This window comes from Toxorhynchites rutilus, chromosome 2 (assembly GCF_029784135.1).
Source record: "Toxorhynchites rutilus septentrionalis strain SRP chromosome 2, ASM2978413v1, whole genome shotgun sequence".
Taxonomy (NCBI): Eukaryota; Metazoa; Arthropoda; class Insecta; order Diptera; family Culicidae; genus Toxorhynchites; species Toxorhynchites rutilus.
The window spans coordinates 112,272,338-112,288,700 of NC_073745.1; the positions used below are offsets into that span (position 1 = coordinate 112,272,338).

General features: G+C 34.6%; 1 protein-coding gene across 2 annotated transcripts in view; it reads left to right on the forward strand.

Moving 5' to 3' along the window:
* Positions 1 to 16,363, forward strand: part of LOC129770253 (adenylate cyclase type 2) — a 177,247-nt gene that overhangs the window by 22,799 nt on the left and 138,085 nt on the right. For both annotated transcript variants that reach the window (XM_055772962.1, XM_055772963.1), the window contains one exon: positions 2,308 to 2,638. In XM_055772962.1, coding sequence (XP_055628937.1) covers positions 2,563 to 2,638 — 76 coding nt within the window. In that variant the 5' untranslated portion in view covers positions 2,308 to 2,562. The remainder of the gene's footprint in view (positions 1 to 2,307; positions 2,639 to 16,363) is intronic.

The window sequence follows — 16,363 nt, forward strand, 5'->3', positions numbered from 1 at the left end:
TTCTAAGATTTCCGTGAAAATTGGTAGTTTTGTTCATTATCGCAAAATATTAGACCCGTTTTTTTATTTTTTTCATTAGGGTACCTATTTACATTTTAGAGAAGTCCGAAAAATCTAATTTTTCCCCTTTTTCCTAAAACGACTTGTTTCAAAAATTCATAATTTGTGAACTACTAGACCGATTCAGACGATCGACAAATCAAATTGAACCAAGATAGCTTTTTTGAAAAAATACTACACCTGCAGAAAAATTTAATTTTCTTTTCGCAATCATTGATTAGGTGTGTTCTTCATAGTTTTCATGGTCTCGGGACCAAGGGCGCTATATTTTTTCTCGAAAGCTGAAGATTGTTTACATAACATATCCAAAATCAGAGATGTGTTCCTTTTCGTTTTTGAATTACGGTCTTTCAAAGTTAACCGATGGTCTAAAAAATCATTTTCCTCTTTTTTCCCAACAAATAAGTTTTTCAAAAATTCATAACTTTTGAACTACTCCATCGTTTCAGGTATGCGGCATATAAAATTGAAGTCAATGAACTAGTCTTCTCTGAAAAAATATGACGCTTGCAAATAATTTGAGTTCTATTCGCATATATCTATCCTAGTCGCATAGGAATATCGAACGAAGAATAAAAACAAGTTTGCTTTGAAAAATCATAACTCAAAAACGAAAAATAACACATCTCTCATTTTTTGATATGGTATGTAAAAGATCCTCAGAAAAAATATAAAAAATACAGGGCCCTTGGTCCCGAAACCATGTACACTATGAAAAGCAGATACAATCAATAAACACGAAAACAAAATTCAATTTTTTCGCAATTGTAATATTTTTCAAAGAAGTCTAGTCTTATTAGCTTCATTTTTTTGTATCGATCATCGGTCAAGTAGTTCAAAAGTTTTGAATTTTAAAGGAAATAGGGGAAAAAATGATTTTCCGAACTATCGGTAATCTGTGAAAAATCGTAACTAAAAAAAGAAAAAATACATCTCTGATTTTGGGATACGTTATGTGAAAAATACTCAGCTTTCGAGAAAAAAAATATAAAAAAATATAACGCCCTTGGTCCCGAGACCATGGGCACTATGAAAATAGCTACAATCAATAATCACAAAAGCAAAATCCAAAATTTTTGTGAGTGTGATATTTTTTGATGAGTTATGAGTTTTTGAAATGTCATTTTTGGAAAAAAAAAAAAAAGATTTTTCGGACCACCCTATAATCGAAATGGAAAAATAAAAAAATACGGTTCTCAAATTTTGCAATAAGAAACAAAACTACAAATTTTAATAGAGATCTGAGAACCACTATATTGGTTTGCCATGTAATGACTGAAAACTTGAAAAACTAGATTAGAGAAGCTGCAAGCTGGAGAGGTGAGGAGGCCTAAAAAAATTAGTACCCAGACGTACCAGATTTCAATCCTTCTGGTTTTCTACAACAAAAAATCAAATGAATTCTTAATTAATAGAGATTCCGCTAAGTTATGAACCGAGTTAAAGTTATGGACGAGTGGGACAAAAGGGCGACCGTTTGCAAAAAATATGAATTTTACGGCATATTTTTTTATGACGATCCAATTTTTAAAAACAAAATAGTAAAATAGTAAAAATATTTTTGTTAGTTAATACGATGGAGAGATGTATAAAAAATTGTCATATAAAGTTTTAAATAAATCGGTTAAGTATAACTTGATATGTCAGCTTGAAAAAAGTAGTTAAAAACGCGTTTAATGTTTTAAGACAAGGCCATACCTACAGCATTTGTTTTTTGGGCAGCTGATTCCGGTCTTCGTCGACAAGATCACTTTTCTGGAAGCGTTGAGTACTGATATTTGTCTCTCCTTTGAAAATTTTCACCCGTTAACAAACAGCGTTCAAGTATTTAAGAACCAAAACCACCACATGAAATGCATCGCAAATTACTCGATTTAAATCCAGCTAGTAAGAATGTTATGAAAGCATCATCTACAAAATCAGAAGATAACTGATACCGGCAGGGCGAATTGTGGGAAAATCTTATAATAATCAATTAATTAATCAACTCGACAACATGTAAAAGGATCCCACGCAGTATTTTGATCGATTACAATAAGCCCACTAACGGTTGGCATTGGTCTCTCTGAAAATGCAATTAAAGAGATGTTCAGCAGAGTAAACATAATTGTTAATTAACGTTCCTCCATACGTGACATCGTGATATTATCCCAATGAAAAACGGAAAAATTCAATTAAATATACCCTCCAATACAGATAAACTCACAAAAAGCTCCAATAATGATTCTTTTTTTTTCTCAATTGCAGCCTTTCACTCAGCATAAATCAGCGATGGATGGAGAACGTAAAAAACTAGTGGAAATCAGCGCCATGTCTTCATCGCGGTCGATGATGCGACAGGAGAATAAATATAAAATTTAACGAAAAAAAACCACGATGAGTGGAAAAGGGTGTCAACGAAGTGGCTATTGATTGGTGAAAAATATTTGCGTAGTCGAAAAAAAGGAAGCAACAGCAAATTGTTGTCCGAGGCACGACCAACAGTGATCCAACGATTCCGATATGAATAATCATTACAGAGCGGAGGTCAGGAAAATTCGATCCCGTGCTCAACGTATTCAGGATGACATCGATTCAGGTAAATATTTACCAAATGGTTCAATCGAAATAAGTACACGAGCTGGTGGATACAATCAGGTCAATAATGGTTTGGCGTTAAAACTGAATAATCTATTTACTAATAATATCGAACAGAGGAATCATTTTATATTTAAACAGAAATAAAAATGCTTTTAAATCTGGATTGGTAGAATCTATTTTTCATAAACAAATCACTTCCGAGCGGGCAATCTGGTTTTGCTTCATCCAAGCTTCTCCATTGCAAACCTACTTTCCGATATGCTCGAACATGTGTTCACTATCCAGGTTTGACTTTTATGATTCGCTCGTGTAAAAGCGGATCCGTGGAAGTGCTGGAACTGAAACAATCAATGAAGCGAATACAATGCACTATAGGTATTTGTTCGTAAAATGCACTACGTAAAATGATACCGAAACATAATGAATCTAACCTGTCAGTCCATTGTTTTATCTGTATCGGAACTCCGGAGTAACAAGTTAACGACCGCCAGGTGTGTTTCCCAAAATTATAAACGCATTAGCGGGCTGAGCTGTCAGCAGCTGTTTATCGACAACGCTGGTCCGCCCTGATGGACGTTTCGGAAGGGAAATGCTATTCCGTTTACTACAGGTCAAGTTCAAACGAGCGACTCGTTCGAACCTATGTGGGAAATGTAAACTATCCGCTAACACAAACAATTTCCGAGCTCGCGAGCACGCGATATATCAATTAGCGTCTGATCCAGACACAACGATTTGCCGCTGCCACGAATAGTATGGAAACAATCTGTCCATGAATAGGTTTTCCATATTGCAACAAGTCCAACTCGGAGGAAGAGAATAAGGGACGGCAAGTTATTTAAGGTGTGGGGCATTCTGACGTTGAATTATATTAATTTTATTTCGTGCAAACGTCCCAAGCGTCTTTTGGCGTCAGAACAATTTCACGATAATCTGTTTTCAATATTGCTGGTTCTGAATATATTTCAGTGTTCAAACGCCGAACAAACGCCGTGTAAAATAAGGCAACTTGGCCATCAAGGCTATGTTGGACAAATTTTTCGTATTCCGCTGTTAATCTGGTTGCTCCTTTTGGGCGGTAAAATTTAAGTAGCACAAATCGGGCCAATCAAAACGTGGGATTTAGCGCGTTGAAAGAATGCTTGACATTTCAAAATTATTCAAATGTTTGTGTCAAGAAAATTAAAATTTTATTCATTGTGATAGATGCGTTAAAATTTTGTCCATGTCTTTGGGCCATTCCGGTATTTTTCCATCAATTCAAAGCTTAAATTTATCATTTGTTGTCTGTAGCGATCTGTATTCAACGTTTTACACGGGTCTAGTAGTTTTTGGTGCACAACGATCCCACCACACACAGAGCATCATCTTTCGACCGAAACGATTTGGCTTTTTTTCAGTGTTCCACCAAAGCACACAGTTCTCACCACTGGGAAATACCTTCTTCACATACGCTGCACTTTGCCGCCACTTTTAATCCGGTAACAATTCTCAAATTTACGAAAATATAATGAACGACCGGATAAAGTCTCCAAAAGACCGAGCACACTTTTGAATTCACACAAGCTCTTTCATCGCAAAAAGTGATGTAAAATAATTCGCTTTTTATTATCTCGGATATTACATGAGAATGCATCGTAGCAATTCAAATAACTCCTTTGTAGAATATGGATTGATGATTCATAATTGTCCTCGTGATAGCTGATAATCACCCTTATTCCGGAACACGATCAGGTTTAAAATTAGCACGATGTTGCATTCTGTAATCCGACCGAGATCGACTTGTAAAATCTATCTAAATCTATATAAATTCAAACATTTTAAAATTAATCCGAGATATAAACCCAATCGACATATGCAAGAGTGGCTCCACTGCCCTGAGCCGAAAAAAAATTGTGTGTTAGGCGTCGTGCACAAATTACGTAACACATGAAGGGGGGGAGGGAGGTTGCGTTACTTACTGTGTATTAGAGATAGGAAATTGCGTTTGACGTTTGTTCGGATCATACGGAGTCAAGCGGATAGAATAAAATTGGTTGTCAAAAAGAATCCAATAGAAATGTCATAAAAGATCTAATGATCAGGAAGTGTTACGTTTCTTATAGTAATCCACTACATAGATAAAGTATTGTTATTAAAGGTGAAAATCAATAAAAATGAACAAACTACATTCTTTATCAAATAATGCTAGCGTTTCAAATCAACAGGGTTCAACTGACATTTTGGCGGATACTGAAATTAGTATTATTGACTTCTAAACATAACATAATTCATCTTTTACTTCTTTTTTTCCTTCTTATTTTCTTCGAACTTTTTACTTCTCGCCAAATGTTAGGTTTTCTTATTCCGAACGATAGAATTATTATAAGAACTTCTTTTCATTCATTAAAACAACTTAAAATACGAATTACACAAACTACAACATTTATTTCAATTCTGATTGGGTCAAAAAGGTAAATAAACAAAGCCTGAGTCGCGAAAATGTTTACTTTTATAGGAGAAACATCTGACAGCATGCGGAAAAAAGGTGCAAGAAATTTAAATTTTATTGACTCCGCATGACCAAGGGATCAAGGCAATACTACCACTTTTGCATATGTCGGATGGATTTTGAAATTCAGAAGTCGATCTCGATAGGGTTTGCGAAATTAATTTCCAAACTCGTTCGGGTTCCGGAATAGAGGTGAATATATTCAAATTTATGTACTTATCACAATGCAGCAATGTAGTATTCATAGCAAACGCTATCGCAGTAGTTTTTTTCGGAAGAAACACATTCGACCACAGGTTGCCGTTTTTTCATTTTAAATAAATGCATTTTTTTTGTAGAAAAAAGACGTAAGCTCTATTGGTTTGATTCTTCAACTGAATTGTCTAACCAATATAATAAGTTCACTTCTAAAAGCAACGACGGAAGGCAAAAACGGACAATCAGCTAAGTCTATACTCGAAGCAAATGATTAAGAAATAACCAATAGAATACCTCATGACAAAACTAGTTAATAATGGTTAAATATAATATTGCTCGAACTTGATACTTTAAAGAGACTTGAAAAAATTTCGATAGAACCTTGACAAAAAATAATATTTCATTATTCCTTATATAGGCAAGTAAAAAGAACTAATTTGACATAATTTGATTTTATTTTTCACAACAGAATATTCGTATTGTTCTTGTCAGTAACATTAACGCTTTAAAATATTCAAAAGAATAGTTTACAACAGGACAAGTGTTACTTAATTTATTCGATGATGGTTTTTCAATTCATTGCAACACAAATGGTTGGAATCTCAACAAGATACATTCATACATTGTGGAATGCTTAGAATGAAGTATGTTTAACGTCAATTTCGACTAATAACCTTGAAAATTCGTGTTGGAATGCTATTTACCAAATTCTGCTGAACGGATTTCTCGATATTTTTCCATGTTTCCGAAATTGCGACCTTGAGCTCTTCAATCGTGGTGTATCGTTTTCCCTCAGTGTAGATTCTGCGTACAAGGATCCCCCTAAGATTAATCTGAAGAGCAAGCCGGCCAGTCCAGAAAAATAAGTTTTTGGTCCTTAATCCATTGCTTAGTTTACTTGCTGGAATGAATAGTAGCATTGTTTTGCTAGAATGTGAATTATTTGTGACGATATCCACGCAAAAACGATAGGAGAGAGGATTCCAGAACATGTGTGTAATCCATGAATGATGTGAAAGCTATCTTTAGCTTTCCGACGAGCAATTTCTCTAATATCAACATTTTCTTGGTAAAAAATGCACCGATTTTTCTATCTCCCTCTCCGTGAACACTTTTCCCTTCGGCATTTTACAGATTTATTGATCAAAACGACTAGAACTACGGAAAATGTAATTGGTCTTATAGAAACTTGACACTTGGAAAATACGAAAACATTCGTTTACGCTCAGCGCTTGCACACATACATATGAAAATCATGCAGTGTATGGTAGTCACCAATACCTACACACTAGAATATAAATTGAAGCATCGTTTGTTTACAATGACACAAAGTAGTAAGATCATCCCCTGGTCTTATAGAAGTTGGACAGAGTGTAGTAGTAAATAACCTAATGGATTCAGACTTAAATAGAATACTCGATGAGGACTCCATATTTCAAATATGACGCGGCGGAAATCAAGTCTAGAACAATATTCGTGAAACCGGAAGCAGTTAGGAAAAAGGACCGAAACTAACATTCTAGAACATTCGATAGTATTCGAATTCACGAAACAAAACCGACTCGATCTTTTCCTTCTGAGCCGCCAAGCGAATCAGTTGATTTTTTGAGTGTTAAATTTCAAAAGTTGTTTTGGTGAGACAATAAGGATTTAAGGATCGATTTTGTTAGCTATTCAGCAAAATATCTTTTTCAGAAATTTTCGGAGTTTGTTACAGTTTGAGAACCATCAAAAGTCGTAAGTTGTGCAAATAATTGAGCAACAAAAGAAGTGAGTTTTTATTTTGAATAGGAAACAAAAGTTTTTGTGTTACAAAATATTTCTGTTCAAACAATAAGAGCAATTTAGTTATTTTGTTGTGATAATACGGTTGCAGCAGTTTTTCTGTGGGCCTAGACAATGGAGGTAATATGAAATGAAACATTTTTAGGGATACAAAACAGGGCATTAATAAATACAATTAACACTAAACCTACCACGAGGGGTCAAAAGACCCATTTCAAACTTTTAATCGAAATTTTCTTGCGAATTACATTGTCACAACATCATTCGCCTACACTACTTTTCCTAAAACATACATCGAATGTATTTTTCAGTGTGTGTTCCTCTCTTGTTATTTTTTGACCTAGGACTACGTCTTACATTAAGGGTGCCAAATCAGAAAACAGGTCACGCTTTTATGAAATAAAGTTAACGTTAATAACAATTTTTGCTGCGAACGTATTTTAACGATGTGCATACCAATCGAAACGGAAACATTCTAAGATTTGATTGATATGCTATACATTACAATCCCATAGTCTGTATATGTTTTAAATTGATGAAAATTGGAAGCATTTCCATTTCCCCATACATTTGTTCTGTCCATTTGTGTGCTTTCCCGAACAAAGCTGTCTATAACGAGCAACTGATGCAGCCGCTTGATTAGAAACAGTCGGAGACGAATGAATTGTTGGATTTAAAGCCTCCGTAAATAAAGGAAAAGATGATAAAGAAGAAGAATAGAAACAACGAAGGGGGATAGCGAAAAGAGTATATTTGCGATGTAGGTAAGCTGTCGCTTGCGTATAAGTATTGCATCTCCTCTTAGGAAAATTCTTAAAATCTTTCTGTTACCGAAACAACAAAGGTCACTTATTCTGCTCGTTCTGTGTTTTATGTTTCCCCTCGAACTGTGAACGCCAGCGAATAATTCACTTGAAGTTTATCGCTGCAACTATGTGCATCTGTTAGACGCGTGTTTGATGCTTGTTGAATGGCGATGCACGTAAGATGCTTCTCGTTAAATTCAGTGCAATGTGTGCATTGATATAAAGAAGCAAATTGTGACATACGACCTATTAGTGTATTGTTCTCGCAAAGGCAAGAAAAAATCGTTATTTCTCGAAATGATTCTACAAAACCACGCAAGCTATTAAACCTTTTCAGGATCCCGGAACTTTTTACTAAAGAGTTTATTATGAACTTTCGACGTATTCGCAAATAATATCCGAAATGATAAACCAACAAATTTAAAAAAAAAAGCGTAATCCTGCGTCCTAAGCAATCGTGTCTCGGATACAATCCCTCGAATTTTTTGACTGAGAAATATATGTAATCTGACCCTTGCAAACATTTTTATGAAATCAGAAAAAATTGTATGGTTTTGATACAAAACCATTGTATTACAAATTTGTTGTTATTGCTTTATATATTTTGTTGTATTTGTGAATGAATAGTGAATGATCAGAATTAATTGTATTGTTGACTATCCAAGCGAGCTTACAGTAACCATTCCAAGCTACAGTGCTATATTGCGTGTCAAAAATTGCAATTTTAATAGTTTGATAATAATTGTTAGCCCAAAATGTCGAAATATACAGGAGATAAAAATAGATGATTTAAAAAAAGTTTCTGGATTAGTTTCGATTTATTTATTAATTTTTTATTTTTTTTATTTCTTTAGTTTTTTTTAACATTTTGGTTGGTCCAGTCGATTTGGTTTTCTTCCGGAAATAGGAAACTTCGGATCGTTTTTTGGTAATTTGGTTGAAAAGGTCAATTGAAGATAGATACTGTCGCGTGGCCAAGCGAAAACGCTAGTCCGGGCAACCTTAAATTTTGAATCCCGACAGAGGACCTTCGTCCTCTGGCGCGAAAGTCGTAGATTTTAAAGATCCGAGCAGGATCACATTCACATGTTCCCTAAAGGCTCCTACGTAAGAAAATTAACAGACCATAACAGCTTACAATGTAGCTCAAAAACTGCTCACGCTGATCAGTTTGTTTCAGAAACCTTTGAAAAAAGTGTGATCGCAGAAAAAAAAAGAGAAATATCCAATCGGCTTTGCTATAGTATGTCGTTTTAGACGAACAAACTTTTCATTCTCTCTTCTCTTTATTTGGATATCGTGAATTGACAGTTTAAAATTCACGAACAGAGGCATATTCTATTACTTCAAAAACTTCTACACAAACATGAGTAAAAACACTTTCAAACTTCGAACGCTCCGCGAACTACCCGCTTCCGAAGTTTCCAAAACATTTAAGTACCACAAACAAAGATTAAAAACTTTTTACGGTAGACTTTCTTTCATGGTATAGCTTTTTCCTTCCATCACGCATCTTTTAATTTCATTGTGGGCTGTGAAGAAAAACAACCTCCCACCAAACTCCCTGTTTGTTGGCCATGTAAATTCTTACCGAAATGAATAATTTCATCAAAAATTTCAAACGCCGAAACGCGCCCTCCATTCAACCCGCATCACCTTGGCGGAAATTATTGTTCAACAAGCGTTTCAGTCGACCTGGAACCCGGAGTGGAAAACGTTGTACCACACGAGTACGAGGTCGGAAGTCTCCACCACCTGACAATCCAATTTGTTGTTTTGAATATTTAATCGACTTCTGAAGTAATGCCCAGAAATGTTAATGTTCTGCTCGGAATCGATTCCAACGAGCAAGTTCAAGGGACACACCGTAAACAAGATAAATTTCCACTGCTTGTGGCAATGCGAATCGGGAAAGCAACGGAAAAAATGGAAACTTTTCGTCGTCGTGTATGTCGAGGGATGAAAAAGGTATCCTTTCGACATGCTGACAACCGCCGGAGAAAAAAGTTGAAAACTGTCAAAAGTTGATCTGTGATGAAGATGTGTCATACGGAAGGCTGATGAGAACTTCCGCTATTATATTGTACAAAAAACATCGAACTTATTTTCCACTAAATCGAATGTGATGAGATAACAAAAAACATTCGCCCGAGTTGATGTGGAATAGGAATGTAGCTAAAACTTCTTCAATTTTAAGCAACGAAATTGCTATCTCGAAGTTATGAATATTTTAACTGATGAGCAATTCGACAAATTACAAAACATGAATATTTTTGATTCGAATGAAAGTTTGTATTCCGTTTGGGTTGAAGCAAATATGAGTTTTCCACAGCAATTGGAAATTTTTTGACTCAAGCGCAAACTTTTGAAGAGGGCGTATCGATTTTAGTAGGAGAAATCTTTGATAATTAATATCTCGAAAACTATGAGTCGTACCGAAATAGTGTTTTAAAAAGAGTTATAGAGTATTGATGTCTAAACACGAAAAAAATATACACTGAGAAAAAAAAATAGTACTCTTTTTTTATTTACAAAAAAAAACTTTAATTTGCAATATCCAAAATACATATTTTTTTTTTATTTTTTCATATAAAATAGAAGTCATGTAGAAAATTTAAAAAATGGGTCCAGGATGGTAAAACTATTTTTGACGAACTTTGTGGAACATCGAATTTTTATGAATTTTCGAAACTTCGAATTTTTGTATGTTAACAATCATTTTTAGCCACAAATTATGATTCCTGATGTGATTTAAAACAAAAAAGCTCATTATAAATTTCCTTCTAAATGTAGCCATTCTCGAGATATTTTGAAACATATTTCTAATGTATTGTCTTTTTTATAGTAAATATTCTCTTTTAATATGTTTGTCGTGTTCTACCGTCATGTTCATGAAATTTTATGAATTTGCTTATAATTTCCAACAACTTTTCCAAATACATCATCATGGTAAAAATATATGTTTAGGAGTTACGTTGAAAATCATTTGAACACATGTGGGTTAATATAAAGCGATATTAAAAAATGATTTTTTTTATCTTAATACAAACTTTTAACATGTTATACATGTTGCGCGAACAGAACACAACATTAATAAAAGGAAAAAATATAATTCTCTACAATTTGGTCAAATAATTCCTATATTTATCGGATTTTAAGAGGTTCTAATAATAATACTAGAATTTTTAGCGTTTATTTTTTATCAACATTTATTTTTATCAACTAAGAATTCTGTTGTATATAATTTATTTTTTTCATTATTTTCTTATATTTCTATACACATTATGATAACTTGCTGCATTGTCGTTAGAGTACAACTTTGCTGCTACTTCATTCTCGGATACAGGTACAAAAGAATGATACTTTTGGGTACCTGGAATTTGTTTGGTGTTATCATACATGCTACTCAACTCTTCCACACCCTGATCATATTCTTCTTGTGACATATATGAAAATGACAATTTTGTAAGATAGTCTTCTTTTCGCTTGCTGGCCCAGTCGAATAACATTTTTTCACTCGTAATCGGATGTTCATGCTGCCTAGCCACACTAGCTCTTGTTACCATCCGTTTTAATGTACCACTAATTCCATCACAATGTCATTTGCCGTGTGATGTTGCAAAAAATGCTATTTAGCGTCAATGTCGTATTTCGATTTAAACTGACATAAACTCGCAAAATTTTTCCTATTTTTATACTGGGATGCAGCACCATCCGACTTGAATTTTATTCTTTTTACCTGCATTTGTTGTTTCGAAAATGTTAACAATTTAGAAATAAATACTTGCACAGCTATTGTGTCATGACTTAAAACTTCAGATATAACTACAAAGCTTAAATTTGCCAGAGAACCTTTTTCATCTCTATAATAAACAACGAATGGATGGATTGTTGCTTGATCATTGTTCCAGTGATGACTTTGAACTTCATCTTGAAGAACAAATGAATAATTTTCGGAAAAATCGCATATCACAACAACCTCATTTTCGTGCAAATTAGCTTTTATATTGTTAAGAAATGTGAACTGTTGTGTTCTAATGTAATCATGAATAAGTAATTTTTCTTTGTTTTCGCAAAAATACGATACAAATTATTCCACCGGTTTTACAAGAGTTTCTATGACGCATCGATCAGTAGAAATCCATTGTGCATAAGTGATTTCAATTAAATTGCGTTCCTGAAGCTCATCTAGAATCCAGTTTCCAAACTCGTCCATTGTTGAGCATTTTTTACATTCATGAAGGTAACAGTATTTTGATCTATTTGATATGTTACATAGTTTTTTTTCCATATATTCTTTGCTTTCAATGTTAAAGGAATATTGTTTGAGACTATGAAGCATAAGATTTACATTTTCATGGAATGTACAAACACAAACGTTATTATTTCCTGAACTACTCAGCAATTTGCAATGCTTCGGACGCATTGATGCAAAAGAGCTAAATCCAATTTTGCAATTTGGATTAAGTTCCTTAAAACTGTTGAAAGTTTCCCGTAATGCTGTTATTAATAACCTTTTTTGGATGCATTGACGCTTCCCATCTTTGGCTACAGAAACATCTCTTTCTACAGGTAATGATCGACTGATATCGTCGTCATTATAAAATTCCGAAACATGATTTTTAACATCTTCACTTAAACTTGGTCCATATTTGCTATGTGGTGTCGACAATATACTTTTTTCATTTGCCAGTTTTTTGGCTTGAATTGCCATATATTTATTAACGCCAAATTCTTCTTCCATTTTTTGCACGGACCAGGACTTAGGCAAAACTGTTAAAATTCTAACTTTTTCTGATCTTGTTGTGTGGTCAAATTTCTCTTTGAGCTGATTGATAATCTCATCAAACTCATTTGCCTTTTGTTTAAAATTCGACTCTTCGTCTTCTTCATGTGAAACGGAAAATAGATTTCTTGTATTACCTTTAGAAATTTCTTTGAATTTTTGTCCGGGGTAACTAGCCTGTCCAAGTCTTTTCGTCATTATTGGTGAAACGTTAATACCGGCGATTCCCTTGTTGAATAGCTCAATGTTGTACGCTCGGGAATACTCTGATATATTGCTGTTTTGGGAATCTTGCGAAGATGCTGAAACGACTGAAACTATTGATGGTACTTCTTCTAAAGTATTTCCTACTGCTGTACTGATCTGCTCCTCAGTATTACACTGCTTTGGTTTGGAAGAGTATACAGATAAACGGCATGATCCGCAAATTTTTAAAGATGTATCTAAAAGGATATTGCATCCCATTGACTTAAGTTTCTCAATCATTGACACGGTTAAGAAACGTTTTTTGGAAGAACATTTCTTACCGTTTTTCGGAAACGGTCTACACCACGAAATTTTTTGTTTGTAGTTCATTGTTGTATACTGTCATTCACTCTATAAGGAAGATTATTCATTACATCAAAAATCATAATTTGTGGCTAAAAATGATTGTTAACATACAAAAATTCGAAGTTTCGAAAATTCATAAAAATTAGATGTTCCACAAAGTTTGTCAAAAATAGTTTTACCATCTTGGACCCATTTTTTATATCATGTAGAAACATGACTTCTATTTTATATGAAATTTTTTTTTTTAAATTAAAAAATGTGTAAAAATATGTACGAAACGCCCTTTTCAAAAGTTACGCTTGAGTCAAAAAATTCCCAATTGCTGTGGAAAACTCATATTTCCTCCAACCCAAACGGAATACAAACTTACATTCGAATCAGAAATACATGTTTTTAAAATCTGCATTTTTTGGACGATTTCATTTGGAATTGCACTGATAAAAATTATAAATAATGCGATTGGAAATCTCCATCATTTGATGGAAGCACTTGCCTCCAAATAATAATAAAAAAGCACGAAACGCTGCGATTGACTATCATACTCGAGTTTACTTAACGAGACTTTTGCAGCATAATCTGCACAACGCGCTTGCTGGGTGATAAGATTACCCCAGACGGTTGTGTGTATGCGCTAGTTTGAAGTGGGCGCTTATGCTGTCAGCTACTTGCTATAGGATGATCGCATGATGCATTACGTTGGAGCTGAAAGTAGTTTATATTAAACGACTCCAAAAGAGAGGTTTACGATGCTTCACATACTTCCAACACCGAGCCCAGCACTCTCGCAGCATCATCTCACCTAGTCATTGCTGCCATTGAAAGGTGCAGCTCTACTTGAAGCGACACACGCGGTGTACAATAAAACGTTGTTTATGTAATACTGTTGTTTATTTATTTACCCATCGCACCTCTTTGTTTATCCTTCTTGCCGTCAGCCAGTGTTTTGATCTCGTTGAGCATGCTTCCGATTGTAATCATGACGATGACGATGGAGTGGTGGTGTTGGGTTTGAGAGCTGAGAGCATCAACTGGCACAAGAAGGAGCGCACCTTCGTTGCTAGCATTGCACGAAACGCGAAAATAGGGGAAGTCCGGGCAAGACGCCCCTGTTAAGCAGAACAGGATGAAACATGTATTTTTACTACACATTTCAACGTTTCTTCACATCCTAAATGTAGCCACGTTTGTTTTCTTTGTAATGAAATGAGTAATAACGATTACAAATATGCAAACCAACAAAAATAACGAGAATTCCAAACGCTTTCATATTACACTATTCTGAAATAGGCGAGGTATGATGCCCTTATGCGTGTCCAAAATGCACCACAACAACGGGCCGAGATGTCAAACGACAACGAAGCGTTTACTTTGGAATGCTCTTTATTCGCTGCTTGTATCTTCCGCTTCCGTAATGTTTCTACCAGTTAGAATAATCAGATGATCACGAATTTTCGAGGCATTTTTGTTATCAAACGTCGAATACGCCAAAGAATTTTGAATCCGATATTTTTGTATTAATATGTGCCGCTGTTCAACTACATGCTACGTGCCGTTGTTCACAACTGTGCTGCCAGACTTTTGACCTTCGTATTTATGAGTTTTTATTCTGGATCTAAAGTTTGCATTATTCTTGATAGTGGATGGATTTTAGTAGTCAGTAACATTGAAATAATTTTGTTCTTTCTGATTTTTATTACATAATACAAGAAAAGGTATGCGAAAAAGGTTTTATCCCTTTCAGAAAACATTGGGGTATAAAACAATTGCAGAAAACATCTGAGTGTATTGGTAACACTGGAACTGACCAACTCTCTATTAATCTCCATACTGGTGCGATGTTTCCCGTTATGAGATGGACTATGAAATTGCATTTTGGTATAAAAAATGATTTTTTGACATTTTTTTATTCAAACTCAATTGGTAGCGTTGGTAACATTTGAGAATGTTTTGGAGTTTGCAAAATTTAAATAAGTTTTTTAATGCTTCAAAAGTTTTATGAAAGAAGCGATCAAAGTTGCATGAAATCATGCAGTTTTTAATATATTATTATTTTATGAAGATAGGCGTGGTTTTAGGTGCTACAATACATTTAATTGTATTCATAATGAAAAATGGAAGTTATGAGCACAGAAAAATCCTGCCGATTACCGCGTTTTCCATGATTTTTCATGATGGTGCGTCTTACCCAAAGTTCCCCTATACACGGGATAAGAAAAGGCGTCCGCCGCTGGAAGCAATTTTCCTATTTACGTTATTGATAATTAGCTGCACTGGCAACGAAGTGCAGCAAGTAAAGTTACACGAACTTGCTCGTGCTATAGACGACAGGTCGTGACTGCTATTGTGTCGGACGTCAATCGCTTAATAATTCGTTTAAAATTTTCTTCGCGAAGCTGGCACAAAAACGGGCGAGAGTAATTTAATAATTAACGTACAATACATTTTCATGAAGCAAATGTCCCGCGTAGTGTACCTGAGATTGTGAGTTTTCCTGGCTTTTCTGAATAATGGGAATAATAGAAGGTAATTTGAATTTTCGTCTAAAGCCATTTTGACGTGAGACTATGTCTAACCGGAATATATGGGTGATAAAATGAAAACGTAAACACAGAACAGGCAGGAACAAATTAAAGATTTAAAATGCTTATAACTCGAACATTTTTTAATGGATCGGAAAGATGTTTGCACCACTTGATAGGAATTATTTATACACATCTATCATAATTAAATGTTATTTTTCATGACATGAACAATTGAATAACTATGAATAAACTGAGGAGCCTGTGAAAATCGTCATTTCAGAGGCAAATGAACCTTTGAAGTTTGAAGCCTCTATAGTATAAATAGTAGAAATTAAAGTTGTTGATTCATGCAAGCGGGGCTGTACCCGCAGGTTTTTTTTCACTATTGTAGTATGATTTCAAACCCCGTTCCAAAGTCCATCTTAAAACTCCCAATATACAAATTATCCTCCTCCTCATAAGCAGTTGATTGTTTCAAAATAAATGACTCATGCGTGGTCACTTCAATTTACGATTCCCACGAAACATTCCTCAAGCGCAACTGCATTATTTCGTTAATTGTTTTTCTCCCACATTCGTCCAT